Source organism: Procambarus clarkii, chromosome 6, assembly GCF_040958095.1.
Source record: "Procambarus clarkii isolate CNS0578487 chromosome 6, FALCON_Pclarkii_2.0, whole genome shotgun sequence".
NCBI lineage: Eukaryota > Metazoa > Arthropoda > Malacostraca > Decapoda > Cambaridae > Procambarus > Procambarus clarkii.
Window position 1 is genome coordinate 18,653,869 of NC_091155.1, and position 25,182 is coordinate 18,679,050.

The 25,182-nt window shown below is 53.8% G+C and overlaps 1 protein-coding gene across 1 annotated transcript; it reads left to right on the forward strand.

Annotated features, from left to right (window-relative positions):
- The first annotated feature begins 20,854 nt into the window (after positions 1–20,854).
- On the forward strand, positions 20,855–24,892 carry LOC138355552 (proline-rich protein 36-like). The gene is made up of 7 exons (XM_069310780.1): positions 20,855–21,425; positions 21,530–22,722; positions 22,783–22,886; positions 23,099–23,297; positions 23,441–23,761; positions 23,797–24,072; positions 24,281–24,892. The coding sequence occupies exons 1-7, from the start codon at positions 20,855–20,857 to the stop codon at positions 24,890–24,892; spliced, it is 3,276 nt and encodes a 1,091-aa protein (XP_069166881.1).
- Positions 24,893–25,182: the final 290 nt, after the last annotated feature.

Consider the following 25,182-nt stretch of genomic DNA (forward strand, 5'->3'; position numbering starts at 1 on the left):
CTCACCTTCACAACCTTCCCTCTCCTTCACCACCTTCCCTCTCCTTCACCACCTTCCCTCTCCTTCACCACCTTCCCTCTCCTTCTCCACCTTCCCTCTCCTTCACCACCTTCCCTCTCCTTCACCGCCTTCACCACCTTCCCTCACCTTCACCGCCTTCCCTCTCCTTCACCACCTTCCCTCTCCTTCACCACCTTCCCTCTCCTTCACCACCTTCCCTCACCTTCACCACCTTCCCTCATCTTCACCACCTTCCCTCTCCTTCACCACCTTCCCTCTCCTTCACCACCTTCCCTCTCCTTCACCACCTTCCCTCTCCTTCACCACCTTCACCACCTTCCCTCACCTTTACAACCTTCCCTCTCCTTCACCACCTTCCCTCTCCTTCACCACCTTCCCTCTCCTTCACCACCTTCCCTCTCCTTCACCACCTTCCCTCTCCTTCACCACCTTCCCTCTCCTTCACCACCTTCCCTCTCCTTCTCCACCTTCCCTCTCCTTCACCACCTTCCCTCACCTTCACCATCTTCCCTCTCCTTCACCACCTTACCTCTCCTTCACCGCCTTCCCTTTCCTTCACCACCTTCCCTCACCTTCACCACCTTCCCTCTCCTTCACCACCTTCCCTCTCCTTCACCACCTTCCCTCTCCTTCACCGCCTTCCCTCTCCTTCACCACCTTCCCTCACCTTCACCACCTTCCCTCTCCTTCACCACCTTCCCTCTCCTTCACCACCTTCCCTCACCTTCACCACCTTCCCTCACCTTCACCACCTTCCCTCTCCTTCACCACCTTCCCTCTCCTTCACCACCTTCCCTCTCCTTCACCACCTTCCCTCTCCTTCACCACCTTCCCTCTCCTTCACCACCTTCCCTCTCCTTCACCACCTTCCCTCTCCTTCCCTCACCTTCACCACCTTCCCTCTCCTTCACCACCTTCCCTCACCTTCCCTCTCCTTCACCACCTTTACCACCTTCCCTCACCTTCTCTCACCTTCACCACCTTCCCTCACCTTCACCACTTTCCCTCTCCTTCACCACCTTCCCTCTCCTTCACCACCTTCTCTCTCCATCACCACCTTCCCTCTCCTTCACCACCTTCCCTCACCTTCCCTCTCCTTCACCACCTTCACCACCTTCCCTCACCTTCTCTCACCTTCCCTCACCTTCACCACCTTCCCTCTCCTTCACCTCCTTCCCTCTCCTTCACCACCTTCCCTCTCCTTCACCACCTTCCCTCTCCTTCACCACCTTCCCTCACCTTCACCACCTTCACCACCTTCCCTCTCTTTCACCACCTTCCCTCTCCTTCACCACCTTCACCACCTTCCCTCTCCTTCACCACCTTCCCTCACCTTCACCACCTTCACCACCTTCCCTCACCTTCACCACCTTCCGTCTCCTTCACCACCTTCCCTCACCTTCACCACCTTCCCTCACCTTCACCACCTTCCCTCACCTTCACCACCTTCCCTCTCCTTCACCACCTTCACCACCTTCCCTCTCCTTCACCACCTTCCCTCACCTTCACCACCTTCACCACCTTCCCTCACCTTCACCACCTTCACCACCTTCCGTCTCCTTCACCACCTTCCCTCTCCTTCACCACCTTCTCTCACCTTCACCACCTTCCCTCTCCTTCACCACCTTCCCTCACCTTCACCACCTTCCCTCACCTTCACCACCTTCCCTCTCCTTCACCACCTTCCCTCTCTTTCACCACCTTCCCTCACCTTCACCACCTTCCCTCTCCTTCACCACCTTCCCTCTCCTTCACCACCTTCCCTCTCTTTCACCACCTTCCCTCTCCTTCACCACCTTCCCTCACCTTCACCACCTTCCCTCACCTTCACCACCTTCCCTCTCCTTCACCACCTTCCCTCACCTTCACCACCTTCACCACCTTCCCTCACCTTCACCACCTTCACCACCTTCCCTCTCCTTCACCACCTTCCCTCACCTTCACCACCTTCCCTCACCTTCACCACCTTCCCTCACCTTCACCACCTTCCCTCACCTTCACCACCTTCCCTCACCTTCACCACCTTCCCTCACCTTCACCACCTTCCCTCACCTTCACCACCTTCCCTCACCTTCACCACCTTCCCTCACCTTCACCACCTTCCCTCTCCTTCACCACCTTCCCTCACCTTCACCACCTTCCCTCACCTTCACCACCTTCCCTCACCTTCACCACCTTCCCTCACCTTCACCACAGTCTCATCATTTGGGGAAACAACCTAAATATACAGTCATCATTAATAAATGGAATTCATGTCTAGTGGGTATTCATCATATACACAATTATATATGAATAAATCCTAACGACGATGAAGTCTATTATTTAACGAGATTGCAAATTGGTATCATTTAACATTTCCTGCAGAAGGGTGGCGCTTTGGGATCGATCCCGAGCAACCTATGACCATTCTTTGCGCGAGCAACCTATGAGTCACCCTGCAACGTTTGGTGAGACTGACCGCAAGCGTTTAGCCTCGTTAATATCCTTCATTAACGAAGTCTCTTGTTACACCACCCAAAATTGGGAAGCCGAAGATTGGGTTACCGACAAACAGGTCATGTCAAGAGCTGCTGGCTCCTGGACCTTCAGTGAATATTTTCCAGAGATTTGTCATTTTTTATATTCTACCTGAAGGATTTTAAGAAAATATGGTAAGGCTGTTGCAAACGTTGTTTTGCTTGCTTCTGTGAGGTTTTTAGTTCAGAATGGTGTGCTGTTTATCCAACCCGTTCTCGCACTTGCTTATAGTCAATATTGGCTTATTTAATAAGTGAATATGTGACATACTAATTGATTGTAAATATTTTAGTTTACCTAGCAACGCTTCACAGAAAACACCGACCTCACCTAACCTTCTAAGTATGTTAACATAAGCATCTTATTGCTTCTTAATTACAATTATTACTTAACCTATACCGTTGATAGGTTAAGTAATAATTGTAAATATGAAGCAATAAGATGCTTATCTTAACATACTAAGAAGGTTAGGTAAGGTCGGTGTTTTCTATGACGCTTTTCTAGGTCAACTAAAATATTCACAATCAATTAGTATGTCACATTTGCACGTATTAAATAAGCCAATATTGACTGCAAGCAAGTGCGAGAACGGGTTGGGATAAACAGCACACCATTCTGAACTAAAAACCTCACAGAAGCAAGCAAAACAACGTTTACAACAACCTTACCATATTTTCTTAAAATCCTTCAGGTAGTAAAATCCTTCGGGGTTTATCTCCGGGAATATGCATAAGAAACCTTCTCTGACCCGAGGTTTTGAGAGGCTGGCGAGTAGTACTGAGACATCACCAGTGATGTCTACACTACTTGAACTTCCTGCCATGGTGGCTACTTGCCTCACGTGGCTGAGGGAAACATAGCTGTTAGATACAATATCTGCCAGTGAAGAGGGAAAAGAGAGAGAGAGAGAGAAGATTAAGCCACCCAAAAGGTGGCATAGGCATGAATAGCCCATAAGTGGTGGCCCTTTTGAGCCATTTCCAGTATCAATAGATGATACTGGAGATCTGTTTAGGTGAGACTGCACCCTGCGTGACGGGTGATGTCTCCCGTGGAGGGAAAAAGATACCCTAAGCTATTCTATCCACCTTGTATGTATCTACAACCCGTTCTCGCACTTTCGTATAGTCAATATTGACTTATTAAATAAGTGCATATGGGACATACTAATTTAATGGGGATATTTTAGTTTACCTAGAAAAGCTTCATAGAAAACACCGACCTCACCTAACCTTCTTAGTATGTTAAGATAAGCATCTTATTGCTTCGTAATGACAATTATTACTTAACCTATTATAGGTATATAGGTATAGCTGTAAGAAAGTGCGAGAACGGGTTGGTATCTTATTGTCACATGTTGTTGTTGTTGTTAAAGATTCGCTACCTAGAACAAAGTTCCAAGTAGCACGGGCTATGGTGAGCCCATTGGTACTTGTGTTTTATTGTCACAATACACATTCCCCCAACGTCAAGAAACAGTCGTAGTTCAGTGCCCTTATCCTAAGCTATCAGAGGACCCAAAACAGAAAACGGGACAGTACGTCAATTTCGCGAGTCGCTACCATTTTGTAGTACGACAATTTTTCGCCTTAGGTAAAGTATACGTCAAAATGCGACGTACTATTGGTAGGACAAGTTGCTCAATAACCTCACTTGAAGTTCATATGCGTCATTGCTAGACGCATTAAGGAAGGTGGGGAGTCTTTTCAAGATAATGATAAAAGATGGGGAGTTTGCCCCAAGTTTTGCCCATAGTGTAATTAAACATTTACGTCAGATATATTATAGAGGTAGCCTGGTGGGCGGGAGGGAGTGCTCGGCCAGCACTACTGAGCGCTCCTGATTCATTGCTCCTGGCTGCTAGGTATTTTATATCATACACCGAACGAAAATGGACAGCCGCTCTCTCTTACGCTGTGTGGGCAATGTGGTTCATTGGTAAGTGTTCTGTGGGTTGTGCCCGGACGGCAGTTCGTATCCCTGACGAACAGAATAGACGTAGTTTGGTTCTCACGCTCCTGTGATTGATAGTTTGTGTGATTTTTACCGTTGGGAAAAAGACTGATGGTCAATATGTTGAGTCAATACACGACTAGACGAGGATAGGCTAGCAAATAGCAGCGTTTTAAAATTTGGTGTTTTTTTCGACGTCTTTCAGGGGTGTGTAATATATATGTATGTGTATATATATATATATATATATATATATATATATATATATATATATATATATATATATATATATCGTATCTATACGTCGTATCTATATATATACGAAATAGCCGCCTCAGATCTGTCTCTCTTGTCGTAAAACTGCTAATGTCTTTGAATGATAATAATGCGTTTATGATAATTCAACTTGACAATATTTAGTGTCTTAAATGGACTAATGTTTTGCCCCATTTTTTAACATTTCGGTATTACTGTGCTTGCTGTGTATTACAATGTGATCTTGCCAGCAAACGTAAGTAAGATACTTGAACTGTTTTCTGGTCTCAAGTGTGCGTATACAATAATGCCACTTTACAGTCTAAGCGCTCGGACGATACCCCGGCACTTTTCTCTCTGACAAGGACAAATATAAGAAAATATTTGCAGTGGGAGAGGAGCAGTGTGGACCAGAGTGAGCAGCAGACTGCATAGAGGTTACGGGTATAGTTTGGGTTCATATCACTGAAACATAAAATGCTGAACAAGTTGCAGGATATTGTTCCAGACCAAGTCTTACCATGCAGCCCATCCTCCTGTTTAGGTAGTATTAATGGTAGCGATGAGGACCACTATTTAGGTAGTATTAATGGTAGCTATGAGGACCACTATTTAGGTAGTATTAATGGTAGCGATGAGGACCACTATTTAGGTAGTATTAATGGTAGCGATGAGGACCACTATTTAGGTAGTATTTATGGTAGCTATGAGGACCACTATTTAGGTAGTATTAATGGTAGCGATGAGGACCACTATTTAGGTAGTATTTATGGTAGCTATGAGGACCACTATTTAGGTAGTATTAATGGTAGCTATGAGGACCACTATTTAGGTAGTACTTATAGTAACGATGAGAACCATGGTACATATATTGACTTGCTTCCCGAAACGCTCTGCGTGTTAATTGACTTTGCACGAATGTAAAAATTCCAGCATATGTTATCTCGTAAACCCATTGTAACATTTTGTAAATAAATTATTATTAAAAGGCAGTTTGAAAGTAGAACTCGGTACAATTGAATTTGGACAGGCCGGAAAGGTTTTTGTATATATGTCGCAAAGAAAACTTAACCTAACTTAATTATTCTTCCTAGGCTTAATACACGCTATCTGAGGCATAATATAATATAGATATGTGCTATACTAGGCCTAAGAATATTAAAATTAGTTTTTTAGCTTTATTTTTCTTCGGACTGTATAAATTGAATAGTGCTAAATTTTACTATCCAATTCTTCATTACGTCAATGTATGTATACAATGTATGTATACAATGTATGTATACAATGTATGTATGAACGATATGGAAGAATATGTAGAGTAGAACCATTGAAGAGCAGAGGTGCCATGGGCACAATCAGAGAACACTGTATAAACATCAGAGGTCCGCGGTTGTTCAACGTCCTACCAGCGAGCATCAGAAATATTACAGGAACAACCGTGGACATCTTCAAGAGGAAACTAGATTGCTTCCTTCAAGGAGTGCCGGACCAGCCAGGCTGTGGTGGGCATGTGGGCCTGCGGGCCGCTCCAAGCAACAGCCTAGTGGACCAAACTCTCTCAAGTCAAGCCTGGCCTCGGGCCGGGCTTGGGGAGTAGAAGTACTCCCAGAACCCCATCAGCCAGGTATCAACCAGGTATCATGTACGATGGTCCACATATACACACATAAATCACGATAACCGGAAATATCAAATTAACAAAACCACAAGGGCCTTTATTAGGGTTCGAACCTATACACTGAGCGTTCCCAGACGCGCTCTAGTCAACTCTAGTGTGGGAACCTCCAGTGCATAGATTCGAACCCTCATCAAGATCCTTGTGGATTTGTTCATGGTGCACATGGCTTCAAAAAGTAGCATTTAATGAGGAGGTCGGGTTGCAACAAGTAACATAATGAGTTACAACTTTAAAGCTCAACAAGCCATGATGTATGACTGAGAGGAGGAAATATTATTTTATCCCCAGATTTATATATGTGGGGAAACGAGGGGGAGGAATGGAACATTAGGGAAGATGAGGGGAGGGTGAAAGGGAAGAAAAATTGGGGAAATGAGAGGTAAGAGAGAGAGAGAGAGAGAGAGAGAGAGAGAGAGAGAGAGAGAGAGAGAGAGAGAGAGAGAGAGAGAGAGAGAGAGAGAGAGAGAGAGAGAGAGAGAGAGAGAGAGAGAGAGAGAGAGAGAGAGAGAAAGAGAGAGATCCTTGCAAACACAACGTAACTGCCCTTATTTTTTGCTTATTGCAAATTGTAATAAATTAGTTACATCTTGTTATAAACGTTTTTATGATATACTAGCAGTACCCGGCCACAGCAACCTTCCTTGTCCCCCAGTCCTCCCCACCACCATTCCTCCCCCCCCCAACCCGTCTCCTCGGCCTCCCCACCATTACCCCCTCCCTTGTCCCCTCGTCCTCCCCACCATCTCTCACTTCCGTCCCCTCGTCCTCCCCACCATTCCCTACTCCCTCGTCCGATGCCTTCCCAAATGGTCTGATGTTCCCATCAGAAAAATGTGAACATCAAGTGATCTGATGTTCCCATCACTGAAATATTAGAAAAACAGTTAAAAAATTAAATGAAAATATGAAAAAAATAAAAGAATATACTATAGTCACAAAATGAACGGTATGGTAAACAACACAGCTCAATTCCAACGCAATTCACACAAAACAATTATATCAAAATGAAAATAAATCAATATAAAAAAAAAAATCAATTTATCAATGCAATCAGAAACAGTGAAATGGAGTTGTAACATATCTTGTATAAGCATATGTGTTGCTCTTATATCTTACATGCAACAGATGGCGCTGTTTTTCAAGAAAAGCATAGTTTTACCTGTCACAGGTGTGGCATCTATACTTATACTTACGAAATGAACGGTATGGTAAACAACACAGCTCAATTCCAACTCAATGTCACACAAAATAATTCAATACAAAAATTAAATAATTCGAAATCTATGAAAATAAAATTGATCATTGCAATCGGAAACATTGAAATGGAATTTGTGACATATAGTATAGCGTGCATGTTGCTATTATGTGCAACAGATGGCGCTGTTTTTCAAAAACGCATGTTTTTACCTGTCACAGGGGTGGCATGTATATAATAGGTATATAAAAAGACGCGCCTATTCAATTGCAACGTAGTGTCAAAATTTCAAAGCAATCAGTGAAGAACTTTCGGAGATTAGCGATTTTGAACAAACGAACATTTCCATTTTTATTTATATAGATTAACACGATGTTACAACTTGTTAGGTAGTGTTAAAAAACTTGTTCGAAAGTTGTAGCAACGTCGTTGTTTCGTCAGAGAGAGAGAGAGAGAGAGAGAGAGAGAGAGAGAGAGAGAGAGAGAGAGAGAGAGACAGAGAGAGAGAGAGAGAGAGAGAGAGTGAGAGAGAGAGAGAGACAGAGAGAGAGAGAGAGAGAGAGAGAGAGAGAGAGAGAGAGAGAGAGAGAGAGAGAGAGAGAGAGAGAGAGAGAGAGAGAGAGAGTGAGAGTGAGAGAGAGAGACAGAGAGAGAGAGAGAGAGAGAGAGAGAGTGAGAGAGAGAGAGAGACAGAGAGAGAGAGAGAGAGAGAGAGAGAGAGAGAGAGAGAGAGAGAGAGAGACAGAGAGAGAGAGAGAGAGAGAGAGAGTGAGAGAGAGAGAGAGACAGAGAGAGAGAGAGAGAGAGAGAGAGAGAGAGAGAGAGAGAGAGAGAGAGAGAGAGAGAGAGAGAGAGAGAGAGAGAGAGAGAGAGAGAGAGAGAGAGAGAGAGAGAGAGAGAGAGAGAGAGAGAGAGAGAGAGAGAGAGAGAGAGAGAGAGAGAGAGAGAGAGAGAGAGAGAGAGAGAGAGAGAGAGAGAGAGAGAGAGAGAGTGAGAGTGAGAGTGAGAGAGAGAGAGAGAGAGAGACAGAGAGAGAGAGAGAGAGAGAGAGAGAGAGAGAGAGAGAGAGAGAGAGAGAGAGAGAGAGACAGAGAGAGAGAGAGAGAGAGAGAGAGAGAGACAGAGAGAGAGAGAGAGAGAGTGGATGAAAGCAATCCTAGCAAACACCCAGTACCCCCCTTCAGTAATACAAAAATATAGAAATAAATTGATAATAAAATATAAGAAACTATATCAATAAATATTAGAAAGCATGTTAATACCAAACACAGTGAGGCGAACAGGTAAGGTAATTATGTCAACTTTTCTAAAGCATTCATTGTGACAGGAGTAATATACTCATTGAAGTCAACCTGGTGGTTATCTTGAGATAATTTCGGGGTTTTAGTGTCCCCGCGGCCCGGTCCTCGACCAGGCCTCCACCCCCAGGAAGCAGCCCGTGACAGCTGACTAACTCCCAGGTACCTATTTACTGCTAGGTAACAGGGACATTCAGGGTGAAAGAAACTTTGTCCATTTGTTTCTGCCTCGTGCGGGAATCGAACCCGCGCCACAGAATTACGAATCCTGCGCGCTATCCACCAGGCTACGAAGCCTCTTTTAAAGTAAAAGCGAGCCTAAAGTGATTACTGACAAATATTAGAAGATAGCGAGAACTGTATAACGGGAGAATGGTGTAATAATGGAGTTTCTTGGAACACCACAGCACACAGTGTGAACACGGGCACACAGTGTGAACACGAGCACACAGTGTTAACACGGGCACACAGTGTGAACACGGGCACACAGTGAGAACACGGGCACACAGTGAGAACACGGGCACACTGTGTGAACACGGGCACACTGTGTGAACACGGGCACACAGTGAGAACACGGGCACACAGTGTGAACACGAGCACACAGTGTGAACACGGGCACACAGTGTGAACACGAGCACACAGTGTGAACACGGGCACACAGTGTGAACACGGGCACACAGTGAGAACACGGGCACACAGTGAGAACACGGGCACACTGTGTGAACACGGGCACACTGTGTGAACACGGGCACACAGTGAGAACACGGGCACACAGTGAGAACACGGGCACACTGTGTGAACACGGGCACACTGTGTGAACACGGGCACACAGTGAGAACACGGGCACACAGTGTGAACACGAGCACACAGTGTGAACACGGGCACACAGTGTGAACACGAGCACACAGTGTGAACACGGGCACACAGTGTGAACACGGGCACACAGTGAGAACACGGGCACACAGTGAGAACACGGGCACACTGTGTGAACACGGGCACACTGTGTGAACACGGGCACACAGTGAGAACACGGGCACACAGTGAGAACACGGGCACACTGTGTGAACACGGGCACACTGTGTGAACACGGGCACACAGTGTGAACACGGGCACACTGTATGAACACGGGCACACAGTGTGAACACGGGCACACTGTGTGAACACGGGCACACAGTGTGAACACGGCCACACAGTGTGAACACGGGCACACAGTGTGAACACGGGCACACAGTGTGAACACGGCCACACAGTGTGAACACGGGCACACAGTGTGAACACGGGCACACAGTGTGAACACGGGCACACAGTGTGAACACGGGCACACAGTGTGAACACGGGCACACAGTGTGAACACGGGCACACAGTGTGAACACGGGCACACAGTGTGAACACGGGCACACAGTGCGAACACGGGCACACAGTGTGAACACGGGCACACAGTGTGAACAAGGGCACACAGTGTGAACACGGCCACACAGTGTGAACACGGGCACACAGTGTGAACACGAGCACACAGTGTGAACACGGGCACACAGTGAGAACACGGCCACACAGTGTGAACACGGGCACACAGTGTGAACACGGGCACACAGTGTGAACACGGGCACACAGTGTGAACACGGGCACACAGTGTGAACACGGGCACACAGTGTGAACACGGGCACACAGTGTGAACACGGGCACACAGTGTGAACACGGGCACACAGTGTGAACACGGCCACACAGTGTGAACACGGCCACACAGTGTGAACACGGGCACACAGTGTGAACAAGGGCACACAGTGTGAACACGGCCACACAGTGTGAACACGGGCACACAGTGTGAACACGGGCACACAGTGTGAACACGGGCACACTGTGTGAACACGGGCACACAGTGTGAACACGGGCACACAGTGTGAACACGGCCACACAGTGTGAACACGAGCACACAGTGTGAACACGGGCACACAGTGAGAACACGGCCACACAGTGTGAACACGGGCACACAGTGTGAACACGGGCACACAGTGTGAACACGGCCACACAGTGAGAACACGGGGACACAGTGAGAACACGGGCACACAGTGAGAACACGGCCACACAGTGTGAACACGGGCACACAGTGTGAACACGGGCACACAGTGTGAACACGGCCACACAGTGTGAACACGGGCACACAGTGTGAACACGGGCACACAGTGTGAACAAGGGCACACAGTGTGAACACGGCCACACAGTGTGAACACAGGCACACAGTGTGAACACGGGCACACAGTGTGAACACGGCCACACAGTGTGAACACGGGCACACAGTGTGAACACGGGCACACAGTGTGAACAAGGGCACACAGTGTGAACACGGGCACACAGTGTGAACACGGGCACACAGTGTGAACACGGCCACACAGTGAGAACACGGCCACACAGTGAGAACACGGGCACACAGTGAGAAAACGGCCACACAGTGAGAACACGGGCACACAGTATGAACACGGCCACACAGTGTGAACACGGCCACACAGTGAGAACACGGGCACACAGTGTGAACACGGCCACACAGTGTGAACACGGCCACACAGTGTGAACACGGAAACACAGTGTGAACACGGGCACACAGTGTGAACACGGGCACACAGTGAGAACGCGGCCACACAGTGTGAACACGGCCACACAGTGAGAACACGGCCACACAGTGAGAACACGGCCACACAGTGTGAACACGGCCACACAGTGAGAACACGGCCACACAGTGTGAACACGGCCACACAGTGAGAACACGGCCACACAGTGAGAACACGGCCACACAGTGTGAACACGGGCACACAGTGAGAACATGGCCACACAGTGTGAACACGGGCACACAGTGTGAACACGGCCACACAGTGTGAACACGGCCACACAGTGTGAACACGGCCACACAGTGAGAACACGGCCACACAGTGAAAACACGGCCACACAGTGAGAACACGGCCACACAGTGAGAACACGGCCACACAGTGAGAACACGGCCACACAGTGAGAACACGGCCACACAGTGAGAACACGGCCACACAGTGTGAACACGGCCACACAGTGTGAACACGGCCACACAGTGAGAACATGGCCACACAGTGAGAACACGGCCACACAGTGTGAACACGGCCACACAGTGAAAACACGGCCACACAGTGAGAACACGGCCACACAGTGAAAACACGGCCACACAGTGAGAACACGGCCACACAGTGAGAACACGGCCACACAGTGAGAACACGGCCGCACAGTGAAAACACGGCCACACAGTGAGAACACGGCCACGCAGTGAGAACACGGCCACACAGTGAGAACACGGCCACACAGTGAGAACACGGCCACACAGTGAGAACACGGCCACACAGTGAGAACACGGCCACACAGTGAGAACACGGCCACACAGTGAGAACACGGCCACACAGTGAGAACACGGCCACACAGTGAGAACACGGCCACACAGTGAGAACACGGCCACACAGTGAGAACACGGCCACACAGTGAGAACACGGCCACACAGTGTGAACACGGCCACACAGTGAGAACACGGCCACACAGTGAGAACACGGCCACACAGTGCGAACACGGGCACACAGTGAGAACACGGGCACACAGTGTGAACACGAGCACACAGTGTGAACACGGGCACACAGTGTGAACACGGGCACACAGTGAGAACACGGGCACACAGTGTGAACACGGCCACACAGTGAGAACACGGCCACACAGTGTGAACACGGCCACACAGTGAGAACACGGCCACACAGTGTGAACACGGCCACACAGTGTGAACACGGCCACACAGTGAGAACACGGCCACACAGTGTGAACACGGGCACACAGTGTGAACACGGGCACACAGTGTGAACACGGGCACACAGTGTGAACACGGGCACACAGTGAGAACACGGCCACACAGTGTGAACACGGCCACACAGTGTGAACACGGGCACACAGTGAGAACACGGCCACACAGTGTGAACACGGCCACACAGTGAGAACACGGGCCACACAGTGTGAACACGGGCACACAGTGTGAACACGGGCACACAGTGTGAACAAGGGCACACAGTGTGAACACGGCCACACAGTGTGAACACGGGCACACAATGTGAACACGGGCACACTGTGTGAACACGGGCACACAGTGTGAACAATGACACACAGTGTGAACACGGCCACACAGTGTGAACACGAGCACACAGTGTGAACACGGGCACACAGTGAGAACACGGCCACACAGTGTGAACACGGGCACACAGTGTGAACACGGGCACACAGTGAGAACACGGCACACAGTGAGAACACGGCCACACAGTGTGAACACGGGCACACAGTGTGAACACGGGCACACAGTGTGAACACGGCCACACAGTGTGAACACGGGCACACAGTGTGAACACGGGCACACAGTGTGAACAAGGGCACACAGTGTGAACACGGCCACACAATGTGAACACAGGCACACAGTGTGAACACGGGCACACAGTGTGAACACGGCCACACAGTGTGAACACGGGCACACAGTGTGAACACGGCCACACAGTGTGAACACGGCCACACAGTGAGAACACGGCCACACAGTGTGAACACGGGCACACAGTGTGAACACGGGCACACAGTGTGAAACACGGGCACACAGTGTGAACACGGGCACACAGTGAGAACACGGCCACACAGTGTGAACACGGCCACACAGTGTGAACACGGGCACACAGTGAGAACACGGCCACACAGTGTGAACACGGCCACACAGTGAGAACACGGCCACACAGTGTGAACACGGGCACACAGTGTGAACACGGGCACACAGTGTGAACAAGGGCACACAGTGTGAACACGGCCACACAGTGTGAACACGGGCACACAATGTGAACACGGGCACACTGTGTGAACACGGGCACACAGTGTGAACAATGACACACAGTGTGAACACGGCCACACAGTGTGAACACGAGCACACAGTGTGAACACGGGCACACAGTGAGAACACGGCCACACAGTGTGAACACGGGCACACAGTGTGAACACGGGCACACAGTGAGAACACGGGCACACAGTGAGAACACGGCCACACAGTGTGAACACGGGCACACAGTGTGAACACGGGCACACAGTGTGAACACGGCCACACAGTGTGAACACGGGCACACAGTGTGAACACGGGCACACAGTGTGAACAAGGGCACACAGTGTGAACACGGCCACACAATGTGAACACAGGCACACAGTGTGAACACGGGCACACAGTGTGAACACGGCCACACAGTGTGAACACGGGCACACAGTGTGAACACGGGCACACAGTGTGAACAAGGGCACACAGTGTGAACACGGCCACACAGTGTGAACACGGGCACACAGTGTGAACACGGGCACACAGTGTGAACACGGGCACACCAGTGTGAACACGGGCACACAGTGTGAACACGGGCACACAGTGTGAACACGGCCACACAGTGTGAAAAAGAGCACACAGTGTGAACACGGGCACACAGTGAGAACACGGCCACACAGTGTGAACACGGGCACACAGTGTGAACACGGCACACAGTGTGAACACGGCCACACAGTGAGAACACGGGCACACATTGAGAACACGGGCACACAGTGAGAACACGGCCACACAGTGAGAACACTAGCACACAGTGTGAACACGGCCACACAGTGTGAACACGGCCACACAGTGTGAACACGGAAACACAGTGTGAACACGGGCACACAGTGTGAACACGGGCACACAGTGAGAACACGGCCACACAGTGTGAACACGGCCACACAGTGAGAACACGGCCACACAGTGAGAACACGGCCACACAGTGTGAACACGGCCACACAGTGAGAACACGGCCACACAGTGTGAACACGGCCACACAGTGAGAACACGGCCACACAGTGAGAACACGGCCACACAGTGTGAACGCGGGCACACAGTGAGAACATGGCCACACAGTGTGAACACGGGCACACAGTGTGAACACGGCCACACAGTGTGAACACGGCCACACAGTGAGAACACGGCCACACAGTGAAAACACGTCCACACAGTGAGAACACGGCCACACAGTGAGAACACGGCCACACAGTGAGAACACGGCCACACAGTGAGAACACGGCCACACAGTGAGAACACGGCCACACAGTGTGAACACGGCCACACAGTGTGAACACGGCCACACAGTGAGAACATGGCCACACAGTGAGAACACGGCCACACAGTGTGAACACGGCCACACAGTGAAAACACGGCCACACAGTGAGAACACGGCCACACAGTGAAAACACGGCCACACAGTGAGAACACGGCCACACAGTGAGAACACGGCCACACAGTGAGAACACGGCCACACAGTGAAAACAAGGCCACACAGTGAGAACACGGCCACACAGTGAAAACACGGCCACACAGTGAGAACACGGCCACACAGTGAGAACACGGCCACACAGTGAGAACACGGCCACACAGTGTGAACACGGCCACACAGTGAGAACACGGCCACATAGTGAGAACACGGCCACACAGTGTGAACACGGGCACACAGTGAGAACACGGCCACACAGTGAGAACACGGCCACACAGTGTGAACACGGGCACACAGTGAGAACACGGCCACACAGTGAGAACATGGCCACACAGTGAAAACACGGCCACACAGTGAGAACACGGCCACACAGTGAGAACACGGCCACACAGTGAGAACACGGCCACACAGTGTGAACACGGCCACACAGTGAGAACACGGCCACACAGTGAGAACACGGCCACACAGTGTGAACACGGGCACACAGTGAGAACACGGCCACACAGTGAGAACACGGGCACACAGTGAGAACACTGCCACACAGTGAGAAACACGGCCACACAGTGAGAACACGGCCACACAGTGAGAACACGGCCACACAGTGAGAACACGGCAACACAGTGAGAACACGGCCACACAGTGAGAACACGGCCACACAGTGAGAACACGGCCACACAGTGAGAACACGGCCACACAGTGAGAACACGGCCACACAGTGAGAACACGGCCACACAGTGAGAACACGGGCACACAGTGTGAACACGGCCACACAGTGTGAACACGGCCACACAGTGAGAACACGGGCACACAGTGTGAACACGGCCACACAGTGTGAACACGGCCACACAGTGTGAACACGGAAACACAGTGTGAACACGGCCACACAGTGTGAACACGGCCACACAGTGAGAACGCGGCCACACAGTGTGAACACGGCCACACAGTGAGAACACGGCCACACAGTGAGAACACGGCCACACAGTGTGAACACGGCCACACAGTGAGAACACGGCCACACAGTGTGAACACGGCCACACAGTGAGAACACGGCCACACAGTGAGAACACGGCCACACAGTGTGAACACGGGCACACAGTGAGAACATGGCCACACAGTGTGAACACGGGCACACAGTGTGAACACGGCCACACAGTGTGAACACGGCCACACAGTGTGAACACGGCCACGCAGTGAGAACACGGCCACACAGTGGAAACACGGCCACACAGTGAGAACACGGCCACACAGTGAGAACACGGCCACACAGTGAGAACACGGCCACACAGTGAGAACACGGCCACACAGTGAGAACACGGCCACACAGTGTGAACACGGCCACACAGTGTGAACACGGCCACACAGTGAGAACATGGCCACACAGTGAGAACACGGCCACACAGTGTGAACACGGCCACACAGTGAAAACACGGCCACACAGTGAGAACACGGCCACACAGTGGAAAACACGGCCACACAGTGAGAACACGGCCACACAGTGAGAACACGGCCACACAGTGAGAACACGGCCGCACAGTGAAAACACGGCCACACAGTGAGAACACGGGCCACGCAGTGAGAACACGGCCACACAGTGAGAACACGGCCACACAGTGAGAACACGGCCACACAGTGAGAACACGGCCACACAGTGAGAACACGGCCACACAGTGAGAACACGGCCACACAGTGAGAACACGGCCACACAGTGAGAACCACGGCCACACAGTGAGAACACGGCCACACAATGAGAACACGGCCACACAGTGTGAACACGGCCACACAGTGAGAACACGGCCACACAGTGAGAACACGGCCACACAGTGCGAACACGGGCACACAGGTGAGAACACGGGCACACAGTGTGAACACGAGCACACAGTGTGAACACGGGCACACAGTGTGAACACGGGCACACAGTGAGAACACGGGCACACAGTGTGAACACGGCCACACAGTGAGAACACGGCCACACAGTGTGAACACGGCCACACAGTGAGAACACGGCCACACAGTGTGAACACGGCCACACAGTGTGAACACGGCCACACAGTGTGAACACGGGCACACAGTGTGAACACGGGCACACAGTGTGAACACGGGCACACAGTGTGAACACGGGCACACAGTGAGAACACGGCCACACAGTGTGAACACGGCCACACAGTGTGAACACGGCCACACAGTGAGAACACGGCCACACAATGTGAACACGGCCACACAGTGAGAACACGGCCACACAGTGTGAACACGGGCACACAGTGTGAACACGGGCACACAGTGTGAACAAGGGCACACAGTGTGAACACGGCCACACAGTGTGAACACGGGCACACAATGTGAACACGGGCACACTGTGTGAACACGGGCACACAGTGTGAACAATGACACACAGTGTGAACACGGCCACACAGTGTGAACACGAGCACACAGTGTGAACACGGGCACACAGTGAGAACACGGCCACACAGTGTGAACACGGGCACACAGTGTGAACACGGGCACACAGTGAGAACACGGGCACACAGTGAGAACACGGCCACACAGTGTGAACACGGGCACACAGTGTGAACACGGGCACACAGTGTGAACACGGCCACACAGTGTGAACACGGGCACAACAGTGTGAACACGGGCACACAGTGTGAACAAGGGCACACAGAGCGAACACGGCCACACAATGTGAAACACAGGCACACAGTGTGAACACGGGCACACAGTGTGAACACGGCAACACAGTGTGAACACGGGCACACAGTGTGAACACGGGCACACAGTGTGAACAAGGGCACACAGTGTGAACACGGCCACACAGTGTGAACACGGGCACACAGTGTGAACACGGGCACACAGTGTGAACACGGGCACACCGTGTGAACACGGGCACACAGTGTGAACACGGGCACACAGTGTGAACACGGCCACACAGTGTGAAAAAGAGCACACAGTGTGAACACGGGCACACAGTGAGAACACGGCCACACAGTGTGAACACGGGCACACAGTGTGAACACGGGCACACAGTGTGGAACACGGCCACACAGTGAGAACACGGGCACACATTGAGAACACGGGCACACAGTGAGAACACGGCCACACAGTGAGAACACTAGCACACAGTGTGAACACGGCCACACAGTGTGAACACGGCCACAGAGTGTGAACACGGAAACACAGTGTGAACACGGGCACACAGTGTGGAACACGGGCACACAGTGAGAACACGGCCACACAGTGTGAACACGGCCACACAGTGAGAACACGGCCACACAGTGAGAAACACGGCCACACAGTGTGAACACGGCCACACAGTGAGAACACGGCCACACAGTGTGAACACGGCCACACAGTGAGAACACGGCCACACAGTGAGAACACGGCCACACAGTGTGAACACGGGCACACAGTGAGAACATGGACACACAGTGTGAAACACGGGCACACAGTGTGAACACGGCCACACAGTGTGAACACGGCCACACAGTGAGAACACGGCCACACAGTGAAAACACGGCCACACAGTGAGAACACGGCCACACAGTGAGAACACGGCTACACAGTGAGAACACGGCCACACAGTGAGAACACGGCCACACAGTGAGAACACGGCCACACAGTGTGAACACGGCCACACAGTGTGAACACGGCCACACAGTGAGAACATGGCCACACAGTGAGAACACGGCCACACAGTGTGAACACGGCCACACAGTGTGAACACGGCCACACAGTGAAAACACGGCCACACAGTGAGAACACGGCCACACAGTGAAAACACGGCCACACAGTGAGAACACGGCCACACAGTGAGAACACGGCCACACAGTGAGAAACACGGCCACACAGTGAAAACACGGCCACACAGTGAGAACACGGCCACACAGTGAAAACACGGCCACACAGTGAGAACACGGCCACACAGTGAGAACACGGCCACACAGTGAGAACACGGCCACACAGTGTGAACACGGCCACACAGTGAGAACACGGCCACACAGTGAGAACACGGCCACACAGTGTGAACACGGGCACACAGTGAGAACACGGCCACACAGTGAGAACACGGCCACACAGTGTGAACACGGGCACACAGTGAGAACACGGCCACACAGTGAGAACATGGCCACACAGTGAAAACACGGCCACACAGTGAGAACACGGCCACACAGTGAGAACACGGCCACACAGTGAGAACACGGCCACACAGTGTGAACACGGCCACACAGTGAGAACACGGCCACACAGTGAGAACACGGCCACACAGTGTGAACACGGGCACACAGTGAGAACACGGCCACACAGTGAGAACACGGGCACACAGTGAGAACACTGCCACACAGTGAGAACACGGCCACACAGTGAGAACACGGCCACACAGTGAGAACACGGCCACACAGTGAGAACACGGCAACACAGTGAGAACACGGCCACACAGTGAGAACACGGCCACACAGTGAGAACACGGCCACACAGTGAGAACACGGCCACACAGTGAGAACACGGCCACACAGTGAGAACACGGCCACACAGTGAGAACACGGCCACACAGTGAGAACACGGCCACACAGTGAGAACACGGCCACACAGTGAGAACCACGGCCACACAGTGAGAACACGGCCACACAGTGTGAACACGGCCACACAGTGAGAACACGGCCACACAGTGAGAACACGGCCACACAGTGTGAACACGGGCACACAGTGAGAACACGGGCCACACAGTGTGAACACGGGCACACAGTGTGAACACGGGCACACAGTGTGAACACGGGCACACAGTGAGAACACGGGCACACAGTGTGAACACGGCCACACAGTGAGAACACGGCCACACAGTGTGAACACGGCCACACCGTGAGAACACGGCCACACAGTGTGAACACGGCCACACAGTGTGAACACGGCCACACAGTGAGAACACGGCCACACAGTGTGAACACGGGCACACAGTGTGAACACGGGCACACAGTGTGAACACGGGCACACAGTGTGAACACGGGCCACACAGTGAGAACACGGCCACACAGTGTGAACACGGCCCACACAGTGTGAACACGGGCACACAGTGAGAACACGGCCACACAGTGTGAACACGGCCACACAGTGAGAACACGGCCACACAGTGTGAACACGGCCACACAGTGTGAACACGGCCACGCAGTGGTGAACACGGCCACACAGTGTGAACACGGCCACACAGTGAGAACACGGCCACACAGTGTGAACACGGCCACACAGTGAGAACACGGCCACACAGTGTGAACACGGCCACACAGTGAGAACACGGCCACACAGTGTGAACACGGCCACACAGTGTAAACACGGCCACACAGTGTGAACACGGGCACACAGTGTGAACACGGGCACACAGTGTGAACACGGGCACACTGTGTGAACACAGGCACACAGTGTGAACACGGGCACACCAGTGTGAACACGGGCACACAGTGTGAACACGGGCACACAGTGAGAACACGGGCACACAGTGTGAACACGGCCACACAGTGAGAACACGGCCACACAGTGTGAACACGGCCACACAGTGAGAACAACGGCCACACAGTGTGAACACGGCCACACAGTGTGAACACGGGCGAGTCAGTCAGCTGTGGATGCTGTTCTCAGCTGGTTGTGTCGTCTCCACAGCATGTGTCGTCGCCTCCACAGCAGGTGTCGTCGCCTCCACAGCAGGTGTCGTCGCCTCCACAGCATGTGGCGTCGCTCCCACAGCATGTGGCGTCGCCCCCACAGCATGTGTCGTCGCCCCCACAGCATGTGTCGTCGCCCCCCACAGCATGTGTCGTCGCCTCCACAGCAGGTGTCGTCGCCTCCACAGCAGGTGTCGTCGCCCCCACACCAGGTGTCGTCGCCCCCACAGCATGTGTCGTCGCCCCCACAGCAGGTGTCGTCACCTCCACAGCAGGTGTCGTCGTCTCCACAGCATGTGTCCGTCGCCTCCACAGCAGGTGTCGTCGCCTCCACAGCAGGTGTCGTCGCCTCCACAGCAGGTGTCGTCGCCTCCACAGCAGGTGTCGTCGCCCCCACAGCAGGTGTCGTCGCCCCCACAGCATGTGTCGTCGCCCCCACAGCAGGTGTCGTCGCCTCCACAGCAGGTGTCGTCGTCTCCACAGCATGTGTCGTCGCCTCCACAGCAGGTGTCGTCGCCTCCACAGCAGGTGTCGTCGCCTCCACAGCAGGTGTCGTCGCCTCCACAGCAGGTGTCGTCGCCCCCACAGCAGGTGTCGTCGCCCCCACAGCATGTGTCGTCGCCCCCACAGCAGGTGTCGTCGCCTCCACAGCAGGTGTCGTCGCTCCACAGCAGGTGTCGTCGCCTCCACAGCAGGTGTCGTCGCCTCCACAGCAGGTGTCGTCGCCCTCCACAGCAGGTGTCGTCGCCCTCCACAGCAGGTGTCGTCGTGTCTCCACAGCATGTGTCGGTCGCCTCCACAGCAGGTGTCGTCGCCCCCCACAGCAGGTGTCGTCGCCCCCACAGCAGTGTCGTCGCCTCCCACAGCATGTGTCGTCGCTCCCACAGCATGTGGCGTCGCCTCCACAGCATGTGTCGTCGTCTCCACAGCAGGTGTCGTCGCCCCCACAGCAGGTGTTGTCGCCTCCACAGCAGGTGTCGTCGCCTCCACAGTATATGTCGTCCGCCTCTTCCCACAGGCATGTGTCGTCGCCCCCACAGCAGGGTGTCGTCGCCCCAACAGCAGGTGTCGTCGCCTCCACAGCATGTGTCGTCGTCTCCACAGCAGGTGTCGTCGCCCCACAGCGTGGTGCGCGTCGCCCCCCACAGCAGGTGTCGTCGCTCCCACAGCATGTGGCGCCGCCCCCCACAGCAGGTGTCGTCGCTCCACAAGCATGCTGTCATCGCTCCCACAGCAGGTGTCGTCGCCCCCACAGCAGGTGTCGTCGCCTCCACAGCATGTGTCGTCGTCTCCACAGCAGGTGTCGTCGCCCCACAGCCGGTGTTGTCGCCTCCACAGCAGGTGTCGTTGCCTCCACAGTAGGTGTCGTCGTCTCCACAGCATGTGTCGTCCGCCTCCACAGCAGGTGTCGTCGCCTCCACAGCAGGTGTCGTCGCCTCCACAGCAGGTGTCGTCGCCTCCACAGCAGGTGTCGTCGCCCCCACAGCAGGTGTCGTTGCCTCCACAGCATGTGTCGTCGCCCCCACAGCATGTGTCGTCGCCTCCACAGCATGGTGTCGTCGCCCCCACAGCATGTGTCGTCGCCCCCACAGCAGGTGTCGTCGCCTCCACAGCAGGTGTCGTCTCCACACAGCATGTGTCGTCGCTCCACAGCAGGTGTCGTCGCCTCCACAGCAGGTGTCGTCGCCTCCACAGCAGTGTCGTCGCCTCCACAGCAGGTGTCGTCGTCCTCCACAGCATGTGTCGTCGCCTCCACAAGCAGGTGTCGTCGCCTCCACAGCAGGTGTCGTCGCCTCCACAGCAGGTGTCGTCGCCTCCACAGCATGTGGCGTCGCTCCCACAGCATGTGGCGTCGCCCCCACAGCAGGTGTAGTCGCCCCCACAGCATGTTTTGTCGCCCCCACAGCATGTGTTGTCGCCCCCACAGCAGGTGTCGTCGCCCCCACAGCATGTGTTGTCGCTCCCACAGCATGTGTCGTCGCCCCCACAGCAGGTGTCGTCGCCCCCACAGCAGGTGTCGTCGCCCCCACAGTAGGTGTCGTCGCCCCCACAGCAGGTGTCGTCCGCCCCCACAGCAGGTGTCGTCGCCCCCACAGCAGGTGTCGTCGCCCCCACAGAAGGTGTCGTCGCCCCCACAGCAGGTGTCGTCGCCCCCACAGCAGGTGTCGTCGCCCCCACAGCAGGTGTCGTCGCCCCCGCAGCATGTGTTGTCGCCCCCACAGCAGGTGTCGTCGCCCCCACAGCAGGAGTCGTCGCCCCCCACAGCAGGTGTCGTCGCCCCCACAGCAGGTGTCGTCGCCCCCACAGCAGGTGTCGTCGCCCCCACAGAAGGTGTCGTCGCCTCCACAGCAGGTGTCGTCGCCCCACAGCAGGGTGTCGTCGCCCCCACAGCAGGTGTCGTCGCCCCCACAGCAGGTGTCGTCGCCCCCACAAGCAGGTGTCGTAGCTCCCACAGCAGGTGTCGTCGCCTCCACAGCAGGTGTCGTCGCCCCCCACAGCAGGTGTCGTCGCCCCCACAGCAGGTGTCGTCGCCTCCACAGCAGGTGTCGTCGCCCCACAGCAGGTGTCGTCGCCCTCCACAGCAGGTGTCGTCGCCTCCACAGCAGGTGTCGTCGCCCCCACAGCATGTGTCGTCGCCCCCACAGCAGGTGTCGTCGCCTCAACAGCATGTGTCGTCGTCTCCACAGCATGTGTCGTCGCCCCCACAGCAGGTGTCGTCGCCTCAACAGCATGTGTCGTCGCCTCCACAGCATGTGTCGTCGCCCCCACAGCATGTGTCGTCGCCCCCACAGCAGGTGTCGTCGCCCCCACAGCAGGTGTCGTCGCCCCCACAGCAGGTGTCGTCGCCCCCACAGCATGTGTCTGTCGCCCCCACAGCAGGTGTCGACGCCCCCACAGCAGGTGTCGTACGCCCCCACAGAAGGTGTCGTCGCCCCCACAGCAGGTGTCGTCGCCCCCACAGCAGGTGTCGTCGCCCCCACAGCAGGTGTCGTCGCCCCCGCAGCATGTGTTGTCGCCCCCACAGCAGGTGTCGTCGCCCCCACAGCAGGTGTCGTCGCCCCCACAGCAGTGTCGTCGCCCCCACAGCAGGTGTCGTCGCCCCCACAGCAGGTGTCGTCGCCCCCACAGAAGGTGTCGTCGGCCTCCACAGCAGGTGTCGTCGCCCCCACAGCAGGTGTCGTCGCCCCCACAGCAGGTGTCGTCGCCCCCACAGCAGGTGTCGTAGCTCCCACAGCAGGTGTCGTCGCCTCCACAGCAGGTGTCGTCGCCCCCACAGCAGGTGTCGTCGCCCCCACAGCAGGTGTCGTCGCCTCCACAGCAGGTGTCGTCGCACCCACAGCAGTGTCGTCGCCTCACATAGCAGGTGTCGTCCCTCCACAGTCAGGTGTCGTTCGCCCTCCACAGCAATGTGTCGTCGCCCACAGCAGGTGTCGTCGCCTCAACAGCATGTGTCGTCGCCTCCACAGCATGTGTCGTCGCCCCCACAAGCAGGTGTCGTCCGCCTCAACAGCATGTGTCGTCGCCTCCACAGCATGTGTCGTCGCCCCCACAGCATGTGTCCGTCGCACCCCACAGCAGGTGTCGTCCGCCCCCACAGCAGGTGTCGTCGCCCCACAGCAGGTGTCGTCGCCCCCACAGCTTGTGTCGTCGCCCCCACAGCAGGTGTCGACGCCCCAACAGCAGGTTGTCGTCGCCCCCACAGCAGGTGTCCGTCGCCTCAACAGCATGTGTCGTCGCCTCAACAGCATGTGTCGTCGCCCCCACAGCAGGTGTCGACGCCCCCACAGCATGTGTCGTCGCCCCCGCAGCAGGTGTCGTCGCCTCAACAGCATGTGTCGTCGCCTCCACAGCAGGTGTCGACGCCCCCACAGCATGTGTCGTCGCCCCCACAGCAGGTGTCGACGCCCCCACAGCAGGTGTCGTCGCCCCCACAGCAGGTGTCGTCGCCCCCACAGCAGGTGTCGTCGTGTAGCCAAGTAGACACCAAATATTGGGACACAAGCCACCTTCAATCACCACTAACGTCATTGACTTAAATCTTTAACTTAATTTCGCTCTCGTTTAAAAAAAGTACTAAACTGGGATTCATAAATATAAAGGGGTCATTTTTATATATAACAAAAGTGCAACTTCCATTGATGTTCCATTGACCTGGACTGTATGGGTCTCGAACCCTGGACCCCACTTCGTGTGAGGCCGTAGTTCTATCAACTCGACTATGAGTAGTCTTAAAATGGAAAGCTTTCCAGGTGTATGAAGTCCAGAGGGAAAAGGAAAGCTCTTTCAACTCGGCTTTGAGCAGTCTTCAAAAGGAAAGTTTCCAGGT

What these genes read in the sequence shown, in the direction of transcription:
- LOC138355552 (XM_069310780.1), top strand. Translation starts at nt 20,855, where the DNA reads ATGTGTCGTCGCCTCCACAGCAGGTGTCGTCGCCTCCACAGCAGGTGT. An exon ending in CAGGTGTCGTCGCCCCCACA is followed by an intron (nt 22,887 to 23,098) that starts GTAGGTGTCGTC and finishes TCGCCCCCACAG; the next exon opens with CAGGAGTCGTCGCCCCCCAC. An exon ending in CGCCCCCACAAGCAGGTGTC is followed by an intron (nt 23,298 to 23,440) that starts GTAGCTCCCACA and finishes CCTCCACAGCAG; the next exon opens with GTGTCGTCGCCTCCACAGCA.